General features: G+C 39.1%; 1 protein-coding gene across 11 annotated transcripts in view; it reads right to left on the bottom strand.

The window, feature by feature from the left end:
* Positions 1–17,514, bottom strand: part of Smarca2 (SWI/SNF related BAF chromatin remodeling complex subunit ATPase 2) — a 164,947-nt gene that overhangs the window by 64,489 nt on the left and 82,944 nt on the right. For all 11 annotated transcript variants that reach the window (XM_026406458.2, XM_026406466.2, XM_026406461.2 and 8 more), the window contains 4 exons: positions 15,440–15,486; positions 12,998–13,164; positions 7,676–7,839; positions 2,640–2,867 (listed from right to left, as the gene is read on the bottom strand). In XM_026406458.2, the coding sequence (XP_026262243.2) occupies positions 2,640–2,867; positions 7,676–7,839; positions 12,998–13,164; positions 15,440–15,486 (606 nt within the window). The remainder of the gene's footprint in view (positions 1–2,639; positions 2,868–7,675; positions 7,840–12,997; positions 13,165–15,439; positions 15,487–17,514) is intronic.

Below are 17,514 nucleotides of genomic sequence, written 5' to 3'. Positions count from 1 at the left end.
ACATATGGGCTAAAGCTTTTTACTTCATATTATGTTAAACTGGGGCTTATTATCTATCTGCTAATTCCTCAGAAACCAACAGTTCTCAAGTGTTCCAGAAATGTTATGCTATGACTTCCACACTTTTAACAAATGATTCTAAAAACTGGGCATATACTATAGAACTTATTTTCCAAAATTATTTCCATCATATGCTGAGTAGGCTTGTTAAAAATCAAATGGGGAATTTCAGTATATCAGCAGAGGGAAGAAAGAGGAAAACACAGAACTTCAAACATCCAATTACACAAATCATATGTTTAAAATGAGGCAACTGTTTCACAAAAAGAATATGAGTGAACTAGCAGCTTAAATCAGATGACGACGTCAGTTCCCAAGATAACATCTTATTCACTGTAGGAACTTAATAAGTGTTAGAAATGAGTGCAATTCAATAATGAAAAACCTATGATTTGAAATAATAATTACTGCTGAAAAAAACCTGCTATTCTAGTTCACCTCCAGATTGATTAAAGTCAATCTGTCTAAATATTACATTTCATCTGATGAAGACACAGATTAGGTGGAGAGTGGGCTCAGACCTCCCAGTACAAAATATCTGGTGAATTCTTCCTCCAAAAGCAGATGTCCTCCTTTGCCTACTGCCTTCTAGATAGAACTCTCACATCCTACACAATGAGGCTTTGTTGCCCCCAGGCCAAAGATGAAAAGATTCTCCTGTGAACTGGTAGGAAAGCTGCCCCCAGTGACCTGAGTTCCTGGAGAACTGAACGGCTGGGAAGTTGGTAATGCATTTTCCTGGGCTCTCTGTGCCCTAGTACTTCCTGGTGCACCAATGTACTTCCTGGTGCACCAACTGAAGTGGTGCCAATCCATGCTGCCTTGGATAATCAGGACCAGGGACTTTGACTGTGGTCGGTCTATCTGTATCCCCCCTGACATAACATCAGGACACAGGCTATCCTGAATGTGATAACATTTGTCCAACACTGGTGGCCTGGAAGGGATGTGGAGCCTGGAAGGGATGTGGAGCCCCAGCGGGGCTGCTTACAGCTAGAAGCAGCTGGCAGGGATTCACTGAAGGCCCCACCTGGCTAGCCTAGTGCCTGGGAGAGATCAACATCTCCTTTTGGCTCAGGAAAGCTGGAAAACTCCACCCAAGTCAGGGACTATTTTTCACAAGGTCTACAAAAAACGAATGAGCAAAAATGCAGTCGAGGTCTCTGGCCGAGTACCACCTCTGCTCACAGGAGCCCTGTGACAGTATACGTCACTCATCATTGTGGTTTTTTGAAATGGCCAAATGTGTAAACGACAAAAATTCACCTGACAAACTGACTCCAAGTCTGCCTCGAATATTCAAATTCAAGAATCAGAAACGGTGAATGATTTGAGACAAAAATCCTAGACCTATCGAGAGTATACATGTATGTATTTTTCATCGTTTTTATGAAACTCAATAAATTAACTAATCAAATATATAAGGCCAACAAATTTAGAGGCATAATAGCAAAGTGCTTTCCAATTTGCAAAGAATTCATTTCAGGATTCTTTGAGATATAAAGATCTACTTCACATTTGAATTCATTTCAGAAACAAAAAAGTATGTGAGCCTTTTAAAAGAATTTGGTTTTTAATTTATAGAAGACTTCAAAAATACATATCCTACTTAAGGCAAAATGAGATTATATCTAAATATATGTGTTGAAGATGGTGTTCCATGTGAATATATAAGGTAAACTATGCTTCTGTTTATAAGTGTGGGCACACAAAACCAAATTTGTCCATCCCCAGCCAATTTTAGAGTAAGGACTGGTGGTGGTATTTTATAATTTTCTAGACCTTAGAAATATATTTTTAAATCTATTTCAGATTCATTTTAGATTTTTTTTCTTTTTGTGGTGCTGGGAATTGAACCCAGGGCCTTGTAAATGGTAGGCAAGCCTTGTACTGCTGAGCTACATCCCCAGCACCAGAATGAATATTCAGTAAAAAAATGACTAAAATTGGCAATCTGTAAAATATACAAATGCCCACCAAAAGATTCCTTAAAATAAATGTAATCACCACATTCTTTGTGCAATCTTGGCAAATAAAAAAGATTTTTTAAACCGATATTTTTCTCAGCCTTGGGTCAGCTCTTAGGAAAAATTTTAAGGGAAGGTTAAGATCATTCTCTCCTAGTAAAGTTGAGCTAAATGAGTTAGTCTAGATGTCTGTGAATATTTGTCCTACAAACATGTTGAAGTGCTGTCATTACTGACCAAAAGGCCACAGAGACCAAAGGCTCTGGAGAGCAAAAGAAGAAAAGGCAAGGTAGGACACTTCCAGGTCTCATCTGGCTGAGTTTGTACCTGCCAAGAGCCCTACCTGCAGTTTGGCATTTGCCCTACAGGAGGCAGCATTTAGTACACAAGACTGTGCTTGATGGTGGCCTTTTGGGCCCTCTGGCAATAGCTTGCAAGACACTCATTTGGATAACTTTCAGAGGTTTACTGTGCTTGGGATATAAGATAGCAGCTAATTTACTCATTTTAATTAAGTCCAGCTTGAGAAATTCTTTAAAGAACAAAGGGGTTATTCTTAGTCCTTCAGAGACAAAAGGTCACTGATTTCATAAACTTGGCTTCTTCTAATACCTCATTTTCCTCTTCATGCTCCAATATGGCCTGCAGGAACGCCCTCCGCTCGTGGCTCGAAGACTTTTGATCAAACATGCCCGCCTGGATAACTTTCTGATCCACATTCAATTTGTATTTTGCAGCTGCAAGAATCTTCTCCTCCACACTGTTCACTGTACAGAGTCTCAGCACTCGGACCTCATTTTGTTGACCAATGCGGTGAGCTCGGTCTTGGGCCTGCAGATCCTGTTTGCAAGAACAATACACTGTGAGGACAGAGGTGCCTGGATTAGCCCTGCTAACAAGCCCCCATATAAGAGGGAAATAAGTGGGCACTATTTAATCCACCTTTTCTAGGGTAAGGTTTTGCTTACATTTTAAAAATACACAAGCTACTCTCTTCAGAAAACACTGAGGTCATTCCTAGTTGAGGAAGTTTGATTTAAATCAACCAACCCAACCAGAAAATAACACCTCAGGTTTTGAAATCCATGTGTTTTTTTTTCCCCCACCATTTATTATTTACATGCATGCATATGTACATTATACATAATGATTGCTCAGCTAGTCAACTTCCTGGGACCTAACTTTATTGAAGGCTCAGTCTTTAGTTTAGAAAATGAGAAGGACTGCTAGAGACTCAGTAAACTGATGAGCTTTTGGAGATGGAAATTTGGCACAATGTACCAAGATGTTAAAATTGAGAATGGCTTGGATTCAGAAATTTCATTCCTGAAAATTTGTCCTAAAGAAATCACCATGAATACGCATAAAGATTTATAAATAAAAATGTATCTTCTCAGCATTAATTATTATTTATCATGCTTTTTAAAAGTAGAAGTAAACATTCTACAATAACGTATTGATTAAAGAAATTATGGTATTCTACTGTGCATATATAACAACACAGTAACCTAAAAAATTATCCTGTAGAAAATTTAACTACACAAAGCTATCAATGCAAATTGTAAGTTATAAGTGAGTTTGTACATTATGATCTCATATATGCATATTTATCTAAACAAGAAAAAGGACAAAAAACCAACATGCCAACAATGTTCCTATTGCCGGATATTAAAATCATAGCTGTTGTTTAATTTTGTTAATTTTGCTTACACATGGTTTAACATTTTTTTTTTTACTTGAAGGCATTATTGAAATCTTTAAATAAAAACCTTTATAAGCCTATGAGGTAGTTACCTAATTTTACAGCTACTAAATAAAAACATGTCCTATTTATTCACTGTGGTCCAGGTGATGGTCTCTGGGCTGATACTAGTTAGTTGTAGACACTTTTCCCTCATCAGATTGTATATATGTTTTTAGGGCAAAGGTTATTCCCCATTTTCCACTTTCTTGCACGGTGCTTTGCAGAGCTAACACGTCACAGGTGTAAGCCTGTCCTCTTGACCAGCTGAGCTTCTTGGTCATCTGTGCAGCCTAAGGAAGCAGCAGAATAAAGTCTGCCTGGGAGATTCGTTTTTGTTTCAGGGACCTTTGAAATTAAATGACTAATCGACAAATATCTTCTAAGGACAAATTTTTGCCTTTAGTTAATGCAACTATCATAGTGCTGAACCAAGAACCTAATCGAAATCCATCCCAATTATTTTCTAAAAAGGAGAATGAGGTTGGGAATTAAAACACAAAGATGAGGGTGGTGGGCAGGGGGACCCTGAACACCCTTCTCCAATTGTCCCCGTCTCAACACATCTTCAGCACAAACAGTTAAGCAGCAGCCAAATGACAAGCTCTGTGTCATCAACCCTTTCACCACTGCCTAGAACAAGGGTCAGCAAACATTTTTGTAATGAACCGAAGACTAAAGATTCTAGGCTCTCTGGGCTAGGAGCAAAAATGGTGCAACTGTTCTTGCCAAAGGCTACTGTCCCTGCCCAACCATTTTACATTGATACCTAAAAATGTGAAAAAAAATTCTCCAATTTGGGGTTGCACAAAAACAGGTGGCAGGCCAGACTTTGACCTTGAGTCATAATTTGCTGATCCCTGATCTTAAAGATGTTCATTAAAACCATAAAAGAACTAACATGCAAGTGAGCCTGTGAGTTCCTTGGCCAAAAATGGGGTGGAGGATATTGTAACAAAGAATTGAGTGCTGTAATTATTGAATGGATTGTTCAATACTTCTGCATCTGAATCAGTGGTCTGAAAATTCATCACCCTGATGCAGAATGATGATACTTGAACACAAAAGCACAGTTCAGAAGAGGGCCTCAAGGAAGCTGAGTGGCTAACTTTTCTGAAGCAGCCACATTATTCCAGCTCCATGGGTTAAAAATCAACCTGTTTCTAATCAATAGTGTGAAAATGAGCAACTCTGAGCAGTTTTATTGCTAATTCCACATTCATGAGTTCTACCTTTGTTTCTAGGTAGGCCTCTTTATCTTCAATTTGTTAAACCCCATTTCCTCTCTTTGCCTTAATTTTGATTCAATGTAATAGAGAAAACTTACAGAAAAGTCATGCATGCTGAAACCAGGGTGGTTACTGTGTTCATTTTGGGGCTGTGAAACAAGTATTGGCATAGATGCAGGGGGGCTCGGGGGCTCTGTGCTCTTGAGCAATCTAGTTTCTTTAGGTGCAAAGTATTACCAGGAGGAAGGTGTGCAGAGTGCCTAGCAGTTTCTGGAAGAGTTGTAGCTTAATAAAAAGTTAGTTCCCTTATATTTTCAGTGAAAGCTCAGTACTCATCCAGATCACTCTGAGATCACTCATTTCTGAAAACAAAAGTTTGCCCAACCTAATGGCCATGTTTGAATGACAAACAGGCAAAACTGGGTCAGCCTAGATTATTGAATCAGGTGGAAGTGAACCCACCTACGGTAGATGCAAAAACAGACAGAGGTACACAGCTCAGTTCGAGGAACTCATGGTCAATTAGGGCAGAGAAAATTTGGGGTCTTTTTTTTTTTGCTGCCAAAATTTTAGCTCACATATAGTTACAAGAGAACACTTCAAGTCCCCAGGCAATTTAACTTTGGTTCTGGAGGTCTCCCTTTAGCTACTGGTCAGAAAAGTTGTGCCCTCAAAGTTTGCAACAGAGAAGGAAAGTTGTGAGGAGGGAGGGAGCAGAAGAGGGCACAGATGTCTCAGCATTCTTTTCCATGGGAAATCAGCATTTCCAGAAAGAGAGATTTCCTTTGGCCCTTAGATTTGACACTGTGCCAGTGAAGATGAACATCTGAGAAAATCAGATCAAAGACAAAAGACAGCAAACTCTCCATTCATCTTCAGATGGTCAGCAATAAAGGCAAAGGTACCAGCAAGTGGAGTAATCTAAATGTCCAAGCAGATTGAAACTCCTGGAGCAAAGGGATCACATATTACTTTTCCCTAGGGACCACATGACAGGAACTGCACCTGTGCTTACAGAACAAATACTGAATGCAAAATTGTAAAGAGGGAAACTGCAGATCTCTCAAGTGAATGTGAATTCTCTCTGCGCTCTGGGATACAACGTGGAATATCAAAATACATATGTTTCCTGAAGACTTGGAACAGACTGCTGGTGGCTCCCCATGCTTTTCAAGGTCAGAACATTGCAGTGGTCATTCTATGTGAATTTTTTCATCTATAGAGAATGACTGCAGAGCATGTACAGTGCCCAACTCAAGAAGGTGTGTGAGCCTCTCAGCATCTCCCAGGAGCTTTACAAGGAAGCACCTAGAGCACTGAATAGGAAACTTGGGGGTGGGGCAGTAGGAAACAGGAAGTAGGCATATTCTTAAAATGCATCCTGAACTCTACTTCTTGCCCAAAACAAATGCTCTAAGTCTTTTTGCTCAACCTTCAGAGAAGCCAGTGAGATGGTCAGTGTTACTGGAGAGGAGGCACAGCTCAGTGAGGAACCTGGGTGAGGTCAATGTAGAAGTTGTAGAATTCCTATGCGAGGGCTGCATTTCATTATGTCCATGATCTTACAGGCAGATACATCACCTCCCATGGCAATGTCGGACTCCAGCATCACAAAGGATGCATTCAATATGTATTTTTTAAAATCCATCTAAATATTTCTTTAAAAAGATAACTCCAAACTTACCTGGTAAAAAGACTTTACAATGACAGATGTTCCATAGAATATGAAAATATATATTCACATATACACACATTATATATACACATATATTTATATATATATATATACACACACTTTATATACTATACACACACACACACACACACATAGATATTTGGTATTGGGTACTAAATTCAGGGGTGCTTAACTACATCCCCAGTCTTTTTTGTCTTTTATTTGGAGACAGGTATAAATTTCCCAGGCTGGCCTTGAACTTGTGATCCTTCTTCCTCAGCCTCTTGAGTCACTGGGATTAAGGGCATGCACCACCACACTTCACTCATAGGATATTTTTTCCATGATGATATTTTAAACAAAATACACAAAATATAAGATTAATTATCATATACTAATTGGCCTTGAGGAGGTTACTTAACTTGCCTGGAACTCAGCTTCCTTGACTGTAAAAGATGCAAATACTAATGTTAACTATATTGTAGGGTAGTTTAGAAAACTGAGCGAGGCAATGCACATGAAGGGAGGTTGGCACAGAGTAAATCTAGTGTCAGTTGCTATTATTGAGTTTTCTTTCTTTCTTTCTTTCCTTCTTTCTTTCTTTCTTTCTTTCTTTTTTTGGTGCTGGAAAGCAAAATCAGGACCTCTTGCATGCTAAGCTCACATTCTACTACTGAGTATAGTGGAACATTTTTGATTTATCCTTCACCAGATGTAATTTGCTCAAATGGCAATCCCGGGAGATGGGATTAAAATTTAGCAGGAACTCAGTTTTTCCAACCCAATCTTGAGCTCTTCAAAGGCCTGTGTATGACAACCCAATATCTATGCTCCGGGGGAGATAAGGAAAGAGCCATAATAATTGGCTGGGCTATTTCTCCTTTGGAGAAATGGCCTAGTCGTTTAGAAATTTGCTCTGTCCCATAAATGTGAATGATGAAACTGATAATCTTTCAGCTTCTCTCCAGAGAGAGGCCTGGGCTCCCGAGTCAGATCTGCCCACCTGATGAGGATTCCAGTCGCTGTCAAAGATGACCACCGTATCAGCTGCCTGAAGATTTAAGCCCAGGCCTCCAGCGCGTGTGCTCAGCAAGAAAATGAAATACTGGGACCCAGGTTCATTGAATTTCTTCAGCAAAGCAGCACGATCTTCAGACTTGGTGGTGCCTGAGGGGATAAGAAAAATAAATTTGCCAATTAACTCCTGTCTGAAAATGGCAGAGAACTAGACAAAAAGGCCTGTTTCCTTGAGACTTTCATCCAGACTTCTACCAGTTGGTGAGGTAATCACCAGGGTTTTTGTCCTTTTGAAAGGAACTCTGAACATTTTGCAATTAAAAAAAATAAAAAAGGAAAGATTGTTTAAACATTTCTGACTGGGCACCCTTGCAGCTTAACAAATTCTACAACATTCTTACTCTAATCTAAGACTTAATGGAAACATTTCCTGGATTTATTTCTGGGTTGTAAAATACCAAATAATAATAATAGAAAAACCCACCCACAAACACACATGTGCCTAAAATGGTTATTACAATGGCTTACAGCAACTCTGCTCACAGGCATTAAAGCAAGGACACTTAGTTATGCCAAGAGAATAAAAACAAAAGGAAAGTTGATTTTGACTACTTTGCTGTTTGGCTCGCTATTAAGTATGCTATGGGAAAGACATAAAATATGAATGAAATGTTTGTATCTGAAGCCACAATAACATTGATATTTTTAAAAATGTAAGCCCTAGTCTGTATCTCAGGTTAACATTCTGCTCTATTAGGTTCAAAGGATGCCACGCTAAAACCAATCAAACATGGTACACCCTTGCAGTGGTTCACACCATGGAGTGTGGATAGTGAATGAGCAGAGAACCCCAATCTCAGGATGTGGAGCTCACTTCAGGGCACATTTGTGTTCCAAACTGGCCATTCATTCACATACTATCCATTTGTAATGTATTTCTCCAGCCTTTTCATGAAATACATTGTGGAAGGGAAAATGAAAACAAAAATACCAAGCAACCAGCACTCCATCTGAATGCATTTCACCAGGGAGTGCAGAGGCTGGGTTCTGAAAGGGGCTTTAGGCTGATGGGAAATACATATGCATGTTATATGTTATATGATACTCGCTGACTGGCTGCTATACAAATATTATTTCTACATGTTGTTCTTTTTTTTTTTTTAAGGGTGAAAACATACCAGCAATTTATTTTGGAGGTTTAAAACATTTAAGTGACTAGCTAAAGGAATCAAGTTACTTATGAGGGTCAAGATCCCAAACGTGGGGGATCTGTTTTTCACATCCAGTAAAAATAATAAGTACCCTCCTGAGAAGGGAAGAAAATCAATTCCCCACACACAGCAAATGGGGATTAGAAAGAAGGAGTTTGGGGTTGCTCCCCATTTAATGAAGCAAAGTTCTTTAGACTCAGTGTACTTCCTAAATTAGATCTCTTATTTGGTGAAGCTGGTGAAATCCTCTAGGACGAATGGTAGGAATTTAGATTTGGGGGAGGAGCATTAACCTGCTCTGTTGAGTGAGGTTTTGAACATGTGGAACCCTTTTATTTTCAGAATTGGCTGTCTGAGACCACGGGAACCATTTGTTGGTGATGCTGGAGGAAGACATGTTCTGTTTTGCCATGCAAGCTTCTCTCTAAGGTCTTTCCAGTTACAATGATTTTTTTAATTACATGGATTAATGGTTCCCATATTTACTCTCTGCCTTAAACTGAAGAAAAAGCCAAAGAAACCAAAAGTAAAAAAATGGGGAAAGAATGGGGCTCCCAGAGGTAATGACATCTGTTTTCTGACAGCAGGATATAAAAACTGTGCATCTATCTACTCTGAGGGTAGAAGTTCAACAGTTTTAATCAACTGAAAAATATCTGTTAATGTATTAACCCATTATGTCCCGTCATCCTATCTATGGAACACTTAAAAAACTTAAATTGAGCAACAAATATCACTTATGGTAACTCTGAAATAAATATTTGTTTTTAGAGTCATAGTCTTTTGAGGAAAGTAATAAGTGAATAGTGATAATATGCATTAATATCAATGATATATTATTAATGATAATAAATCACATCATAAGTTCTAGATTATGATTTCTAATCTATTTTAATGAAGCTGTGTCAATCTCATTGAGATATTTGCAGAATATAAACTTGGGACCTAGTAAGTTAAGAAGATATAAATAAAACTAACTGGGGAATAGGCCTACTTGGGACAAAATGATTTTTTAAATGCAAAACAAAGCACTGAAAAACAAAAAGAATGTCAAAATTACTTAGTCACGGAGTTCTCAGGCTCTATGCCAGATACCTCAGGCAAACAGATTCACTATATATCTGGTGTGTATTTAAACTGTGTAAATAGCTGGAAACTTGACAAGTTATAAAAACAAACAAGAAAAGATTCAAATGCTCTTCATGCAAAGCTATAGCATTTCTTATTACAAGGTTCAGAATCAGGTGGGCTTTATCACTGAGTCACATTCTCGGTCTTGTTTTTTTTTTTTCTTTTTTCAGACTGGGTCTCACTAAATTGCTGAGGATGGCCTCAAACTTTTGATCCTCCTGCCTCAACCTTCCAAGTAGCTGGGATCATAGGTGTGCACCACTGTGTCCTGCTAGATTTTCATTTCTATTAAAGATCCCCAAGTCAAGATCTTTACTGATCATCTGCAGTCTTTTCAATATTGTTCAGAAAGATTCAAAGGCAAATGCTCCTTGCAGGTGCACAGAATTTACCCTGCTCAGCACTAGCATCAGTTTCATGGTCTTTTAGACTGATGTAGAACATATCCAATTATAAGAATATGATTAATAGCAAGGGCAAGTGTTTAGAAAATTATGGAATTTGCCAGAAGGAACACACTAAGAGACTTTCACGATTACTAATTTTAACTGAGTTTCAGCTGCTTTTGGAAAATTTCATCTTCTGGGATAAAACTGTATCACTACCTCTCACTCAAAAATCATTTCCAATGAAAACAAAAACAGGAATGAAATAGTAGCTAAGCCTATTCATACAACCGTAATCTTTGCAGAAAATCCTTGCTGAGCTGTCAACAAGTGATTTTTTTTTTCCTGAAGTCACAATCTGAGATATCAAATTCAGCAAAGAAAATCTGAAGACATTTTACTAATTGGTGATGGAGTATGTGTGTGGGTGTGTGCAGTTGGAAGGGTGTATAATAATTTATCTGTGTGTATTGATTGATTCTCCAACAACCCTCTGCTCCCAAAATGAATGGCTGCTGTTTCTAGTGGAAGAGGCCTGTGCAGCCGTCTCCATCCATCTGTAGCACACTACGCAACTTACTTGTCTCTTTCAACTCAATGAATGATAAGAGCTCTAATGTCTGAACAGCGAGTGGCTCATTTATCTTCTGTCTCCAATTCCTAGTCATTTTCAATTAGTCAAATTAATAATTTTAAACAAGTTCATAATCATTCTTAAAATGCTATCAATTCAGTAAGCCAATACTATTTCCAAGGTGGGGTTTATCTCACTGGGAATGCTAAAACTGAGCTCATTTGGAATCAGAAAGATGCAAATTAAACCCTGTTTTCACTATCTGACCTTTGTTTTCTCATCTGTTAAATGGGAATCATAAGAATAGTGATAAATAAGGATCCACTACTCAATGTGGAGAAAATCAATGATGAAGAAAAATCAATCAATGAAGCAGAGCATGCATCTGCTATTACCAATGTGTCATCGATGCTCCATAAACATCAGCTGTCAGGATAGTTATTACTAACAACAACAAGGACTGCAACCAATAGCCTATCAGAATTTTTCACACTGGCAAGAAAACATTAGAATAAATTGTTTCAAGGAAATCACTTCTTACCAGTTTGATAGATTCAATTATTCCCAGGTTGCTGGCCTCTGAGAGGTGAGGTTCAAATGAAGGGCCACAAGTAGCAAACATATTTATATAGGACATCTGGCTATAAATCCAGGGGGACATCAAGCCCTCCCCTGAGCACAGCGAAAGGTGGAAAGAAAGAGTGTCACACTTTGCCACACTGGGACAGAGGCTGGTGGGGAGCAACCAGTCAAAGAGAAAACAATCAGGAGTCTTGCCAAAAGAGACAGACTGTGGATAATACGTCTGAATGTATAAATTCAAAATTAATGTTTACTTAACCATCCGTCAGCTTTCAGTGACTTTGGAGGGGAGAGGTTAAAGGGCTTTTAAATCATCAAGTCTGCCAGATGGTTAGATTAGTAATACTCCAAAAGGTAGGCCAGACAGAGATTTCACCTAAAAACTCAAATGAGAAAATGTATGAGAAGTCTCAGTTTGGTATATTTCCAATTATACTTAATTAATGGCAAAAGGGAGACAAAATATTGGATTGAAAATAAAATAATACCTTCTAATCAAATAGAAACTTTAAATTTCCTGTTCACTTAACAATAACATTAATACTGCATTAGATTTTCAAAAAAACAGGTATTAGCAGTTCTGTGATCTTTGTACCCAGGGATTAAACGCATCCTGGCTGTAAATTAGCTCTGTTTCCTCCTCACCACTCTTTGAACACATTCTCACCTGCCACAGTATGAAAACTGTAACATCTTTAATCTCTAAAATGTTATAGCCAGTATTAAATTCATAAAAGTAACTTAGGGAACTACTAATTTCATCTTTTCTTCCCATTCGTATTTGCTTACTAATGTTTATGATGTGGTATTTCAATTTTACTTTTGAAATCAGACTAAATGCTGATTAAGTTTGCAAAATGCAGGGAACAATGAAGTCAAATCTCCTAACAATGTGACACGTAGGTATGTTCTCTTGAGAAAAAGAGAATTTACTGATATATATAACTGGAGATGAACATTATACCTCTATACTAGAGAAAGGAGACATAGCTTTCATTCCCTTAAAATATATCTTCTCAGGAAAAGGTAAAGGATTTTCAGCATTTTCAACATGATGCATAAGCAACATTTGATCCTAAGAGCAAGGAAAATTTTTTAAAATTTAGTGTAACTGTAATACTCATAAGTGACTCTGAATTCATTTGTGTTGGCTTGAATGTAGAACAACTGCATAATGATGTAAGCTTATTGAAAGGTAGAGAATGTAAAAACTGCCACCTAGAAAACTTGTACCTGGGCTCAGGATACAGCCTACCATGTGCAAGGACATGGGTTCAATCCTAGTATCATAAAAAATAAACAAAGAAACAAAAAAAGACAAACTTTGATTCTCCTCCTGCATTTTGACCAAGGCTGGACCTAAGTGCCTCCTCCCTTCATTTTCAGAAAGCAGGGATGCTGAGCCGACTGCCTCACACACTCACCATCAAGACGCAGGTAAAGGAAGTTCCGAAAAGCAAAGTAATCCTCCATGATGGTCATGAGGGACGTCATCTGGCAGAAAAGCAGCACGCGGTGATTAGTCGCTCTCAATTTGGGCAGAATACGATCAAGTAGCTCAAACTTTCCTGAGGCCCGATACAGCTCAGCCCTGAACCCAAAAATGCAAAACAAGAAGACAGTATTACTGCTGTCTTCTTGAAGGATCGAGTAGCTTTTTGCTGTTCTCCCAGTGTCTTGTATGTAATAAACATTCAGTAAGGAAATGTGGAACGAATGAATGAATACCAGTTCTAAAACAAAGTACTCAGTGGAGAAAGAAAGTATACTATTCATAGGAAATGTACCATAAAGGGTACATTGTACCTGCTAAGTATGACGGCAGATTCTAGAAAGAAAAGGAAGCTCTTTCATGTTCCTAGCCTTTTTTACTTTTTCCCTCTCAATTCCAAGTCTTTATGTATTACATGCATAAAAAGGTTAATTTAGGGCACCCAGTATATACCAAGTACAATGTTGGGCATGGGTACAGAGATAAACAAAATGGGTGATTATTAACTATGATTAGTCCAATGAAGAAATGTAGAGGGTCATGATAAGAGGGCTCAGCCCAATGCGTGACACCTTCTTCAGATTAGAGAAGAGTTTGGCAGACCAGGGTGGGCCCTAGCCTGCTGCCTCTTTTTATAAAGTTTTATCAGAACACATAGCCATGCTCACTCATTTATTTTGTCTGGCTGCTTTCGTGCTACACTGGCTGGGCTGAGTAAGGGTGACAGAGACTTCATTGCCCCCAAAGCTGGAAATCTTTTCAATCTGATCCTTTACAGAAAAGTCTGCAAATCACTGTGACCTCCCTGAGGAGAGAACATTTTAGCTGAAAGTTGAATGATGGTAAAAGACATGCAGGTGACCAATGGGGGCCGGAGGCTTAGAGGAGGAGATTCCAGGGAGAGGTGAGACACATGTAAAGGCCCTAAGCAGAAAAGCAGCCGGAGAAACTGGAAAAAGTAATGGTGAGTAAAACAAATAATGGCTTAAACCTAAGTGAGGAGAAAGTGCTGGGACAGGACAAAGAAGGGAGGTGGGCACAGGGACTGGCCACTGGGCTCTGCGCACTCCACCCATGTGCTTTAAACAGGGGAGTGAGGTTGGTCTAACTTTTAGCAAGGTCCCCATGGACAGTGCATAAGAGTGGCCTGGGAAAGGGACAGGAGTGCTGGCTCACTGCTGCAGAGCAAGTAAAAAATATGAAGGGACAGTGACAAGAGAGGTTGACATGATATGGAGAAAAGCTAAAGTAGGGCCTTTTTGCTCCACAGTAAACAACTTTTTTTTTTAAGCAACAGGGCTGTATTATATGCTATTAAAATTTAATTTTAGGGTTAATAGCTCACCAGTGCACATGCAGTCTACAATACTATCAATGGGTATGCTGCCTTTTGTTTTGGGGGTTTTTAAAATTTATTTCATTTATTTATGTTTCTGGTTCTTTTTAGTTCTACAACACAGTAGAGGATAATTTGATGTATTTATACAAACATGAAGTACATCTTATTCTAATTAGGATCCCCCGTCCCTGGGTATGCTGCTTTTAATAGTCATATTTTCAAACCTTTGTCTTCCTGCTTTCATCCCTCACAGACCACTGCCCCTCAGAGCCACACACCCTTAGCCGTGTTTCCACCCTGCAACCCTGTCCAAGCTGCAGGAGTGGAAGTGGCCACAAGTTTCAGGGGAAAGCAGCAAGAATAGGGAGGAGACCCCAGTGTTGTCACTCTGCCTGGGTTTCAGTTCCAAATTCTCCCAGTGGCCCTGTCTGTTCTTGGAATCCAGCAAGGACCCCTCTATCCTAATACATCATCTCTGGAGCAAACCCAACAAAACAGGCTGTCCATTAGTGTAGTCTTCATCTGTCTGTCCCTGCAAGGATGATTCCCTTCAATGTCCACTGCTAATGAAAAATCTCTTATACAGATGATTCTAGAATGAATGACTGCAAAATCGTACACGTTTATAGCAGATGAGACATTTCCTTTCATGCCCATGAATGTTAAATATCAACGTGAAATTTAATAAGATAAATTTTCTTCCAAGCCCAAGCTACACTTTCAGTTAGAAGTGACAACCCTTGGAGGCTCCAGCAACGTTTTAGAACACTAGGAGACTATTAAGTCTATTAAATGAGATCTATGTCCTTTGAATAGCCACTTGCTCAAGGCAAGTAGTAATTTATGCCAGTAAAGTAAAAGAGAATGCTGATATCATTTTGGTTAACAACTTCTGCCCCTCCACGGTGGAGCAAGGAGGACCAAGGACACTGGTAGTATGTATTTGCATAAAAGGAAAAAAAACACTATAGAAAATGGTAGTGTAGGTAGGACCAATTACACTATATTTTCAAAGGAAAAAAATGTAAGATTTACCCATTGATGACCCCATTTGAATAGCCCAGGTGTTCAGCAAAGGATTCCTTTAAAAGAGAGAAAAGAAGAAAATGACTTTAAAATCTAAATATATTGTTATTGTTGTTGTTGTTGTTGTTGTTGTTATTATTATTATTATTATTATTATTTTGCAGTGCAAGGGATGAAACCCAGGCCTCACATGTGCTAGGCAAGTGCTGTTCCATGGAACTAATATTATTGACCTAATGGTTTCTCTTTTAGTGAATACGCCCTATGGACTCCTATAGTCAAAGGCAACAAAATAATCAATGAACAAGCAAATACTCAGTGTAGGCTGAACTGTAAACTCAGTGTCTTTGAGGTCAGATTTTCGTTATGCTCTAAATGGACTCCCAGAGGAGAACGTGAGCTCGTCAATGCAACAGGCACTGCGCATCAACCAGCCCAGCACGGAGCAGGCAGTTGTTTCTGGGGACCCACCCACATGGAGCTCAGATCAGAGTCTAGGTTGGAGGAAGAGCACAACACAAGCAAGTCAGGATTAATAGGGAAACATAAATGTAATGTGAAAACAGTTACCAATAAAAATAATGGCTATTATGTAATGCAGTTCTTAACTGAGTGAAATCCTAACATCTCTCCCATACGGTGCTTTTGTTTTTACAATGAAGGCCCTAAATGTACTCTACCCTCAGTGTTCAGCTTCCACTTTTAGAAGACAGAACTTAGTTACTGAACTCCCTCCAGATTCAGAGGAAGAAATATTTGACTCTGCTCTGGGCTCTCTCCATTCCTGCTTTATGGAAACAGAGACCATCTAGGGGTAAATACATCACACCTCTACATTAGCCACCAGCTTTTCCTCCAAGGGGACCATATCTTTTCCTTTGGTTTCTAGTCTCAGATATGCTCATTATTCCTGGCAGGCTCCAGCCACTCAGGGCACTGCCCTGTGGCAAAGCCAACACAGATGACAATATCAAAATCCCTTCCCCCTTCTAGATTCACACTTTCACTTCCAGATCTGGCCATTCCTTTCTAGATTCTTAGGCTCCATCCCGGTCTCGTAGCAGGATGGGAAAACCAAAGTGATGGTATGTGTCAGTGGACCATGATAAGATTGGGTAATCAGTATCTTTTAAAAAATGCTGCTTTCATGTCTCCATTTCAAAGTTTCCCAGAGAGGCAGTGAGACCAATCTCGAGACAGGGCTTCTGAAATAATGTGGCATCAACAAAGGACTGTGTGGCAACAAAACAAAGGCAAATGCACAGGATACTTCAGACCCGTAACTGCCAATAGATCAGCCAATGACTGTGGGTCTCTTATTTCTAAAAATCAGCTCTTCAAAGTTATTTTTTTAATGTTAAAAACACTGCAAGTCAAAATCTGTTTACTGACAGCTACTTATAAACAGGCAGGCCCTAGGGCTCATTGCTCCAAGCTCGGTCTCCTTTATGACCCTTCGTCCTTCCCAATACTCCAGACAGAAGCTTGAAGACAGAAGACGTCATCTGCCTTCCTTCCCCACATGGCCCAGCACATTTTGAAGGTTAATTTTTTTATGGTAACTGAAATGAAGTAAGACACTTAATTTTCATAATTTCTAAGTCCCCAAAGCCCTCTATAGATCAGAGTAAATGCCTTAAAATTGTTCTGAGGAAAAAATGGGACAGTAGGTGACAGGTCAACCTGACACGACCCTCATCATTTTCATCATTAAGACTTTCCCCACACCCCCAACCCCATATCTACCCAGCGCTAATTCACTGACACCTTATGCCTGATTAACACATTAGTTTCCAAGATGCTTCCTGTGTTCTCATTTAAAAGTTCACCTACCTGCTGGCTCTACAATCTATTGTTCCCTTCTTATTACAAATCAAGCAGGCTTGAGTGACTTTCTCTACCAAGTTACAGGGACACGGTGGCCTGGGACACGAACTCACTAATGCCCACTGAATTCTCCTTCATCTATATCTAAATATATGGCTGCTTGGTAAGATTGTTTTTAAAACTGTTATTCCCATTGTCACTTTCCTTCAATCTATAAATACGCCCCCTCCCTTTTATGTTAGAGTCCGGTCTCAACT

The sequence above is a fragment of the Urocitellus parryii genome, chromosome 4, assembly GCF_045843805.1.
Source record: "Urocitellus parryii isolate mUroPar1 chromosome 4, mUroPar1.hap1, whole genome shotgun sequence".
NCBI classification, from domain to species: domain Eukaryota; kingdom Metazoa; phylum Chordata; class Mammalia; order Rodentia; family Sciuridae; genus Urocitellus; species Urocitellus parryii.
The sequence above is the reverse complement of the archived record's forward strand: the minus strand, read 5'-3'. Positions and strand labels throughout refer to the sequence as shown.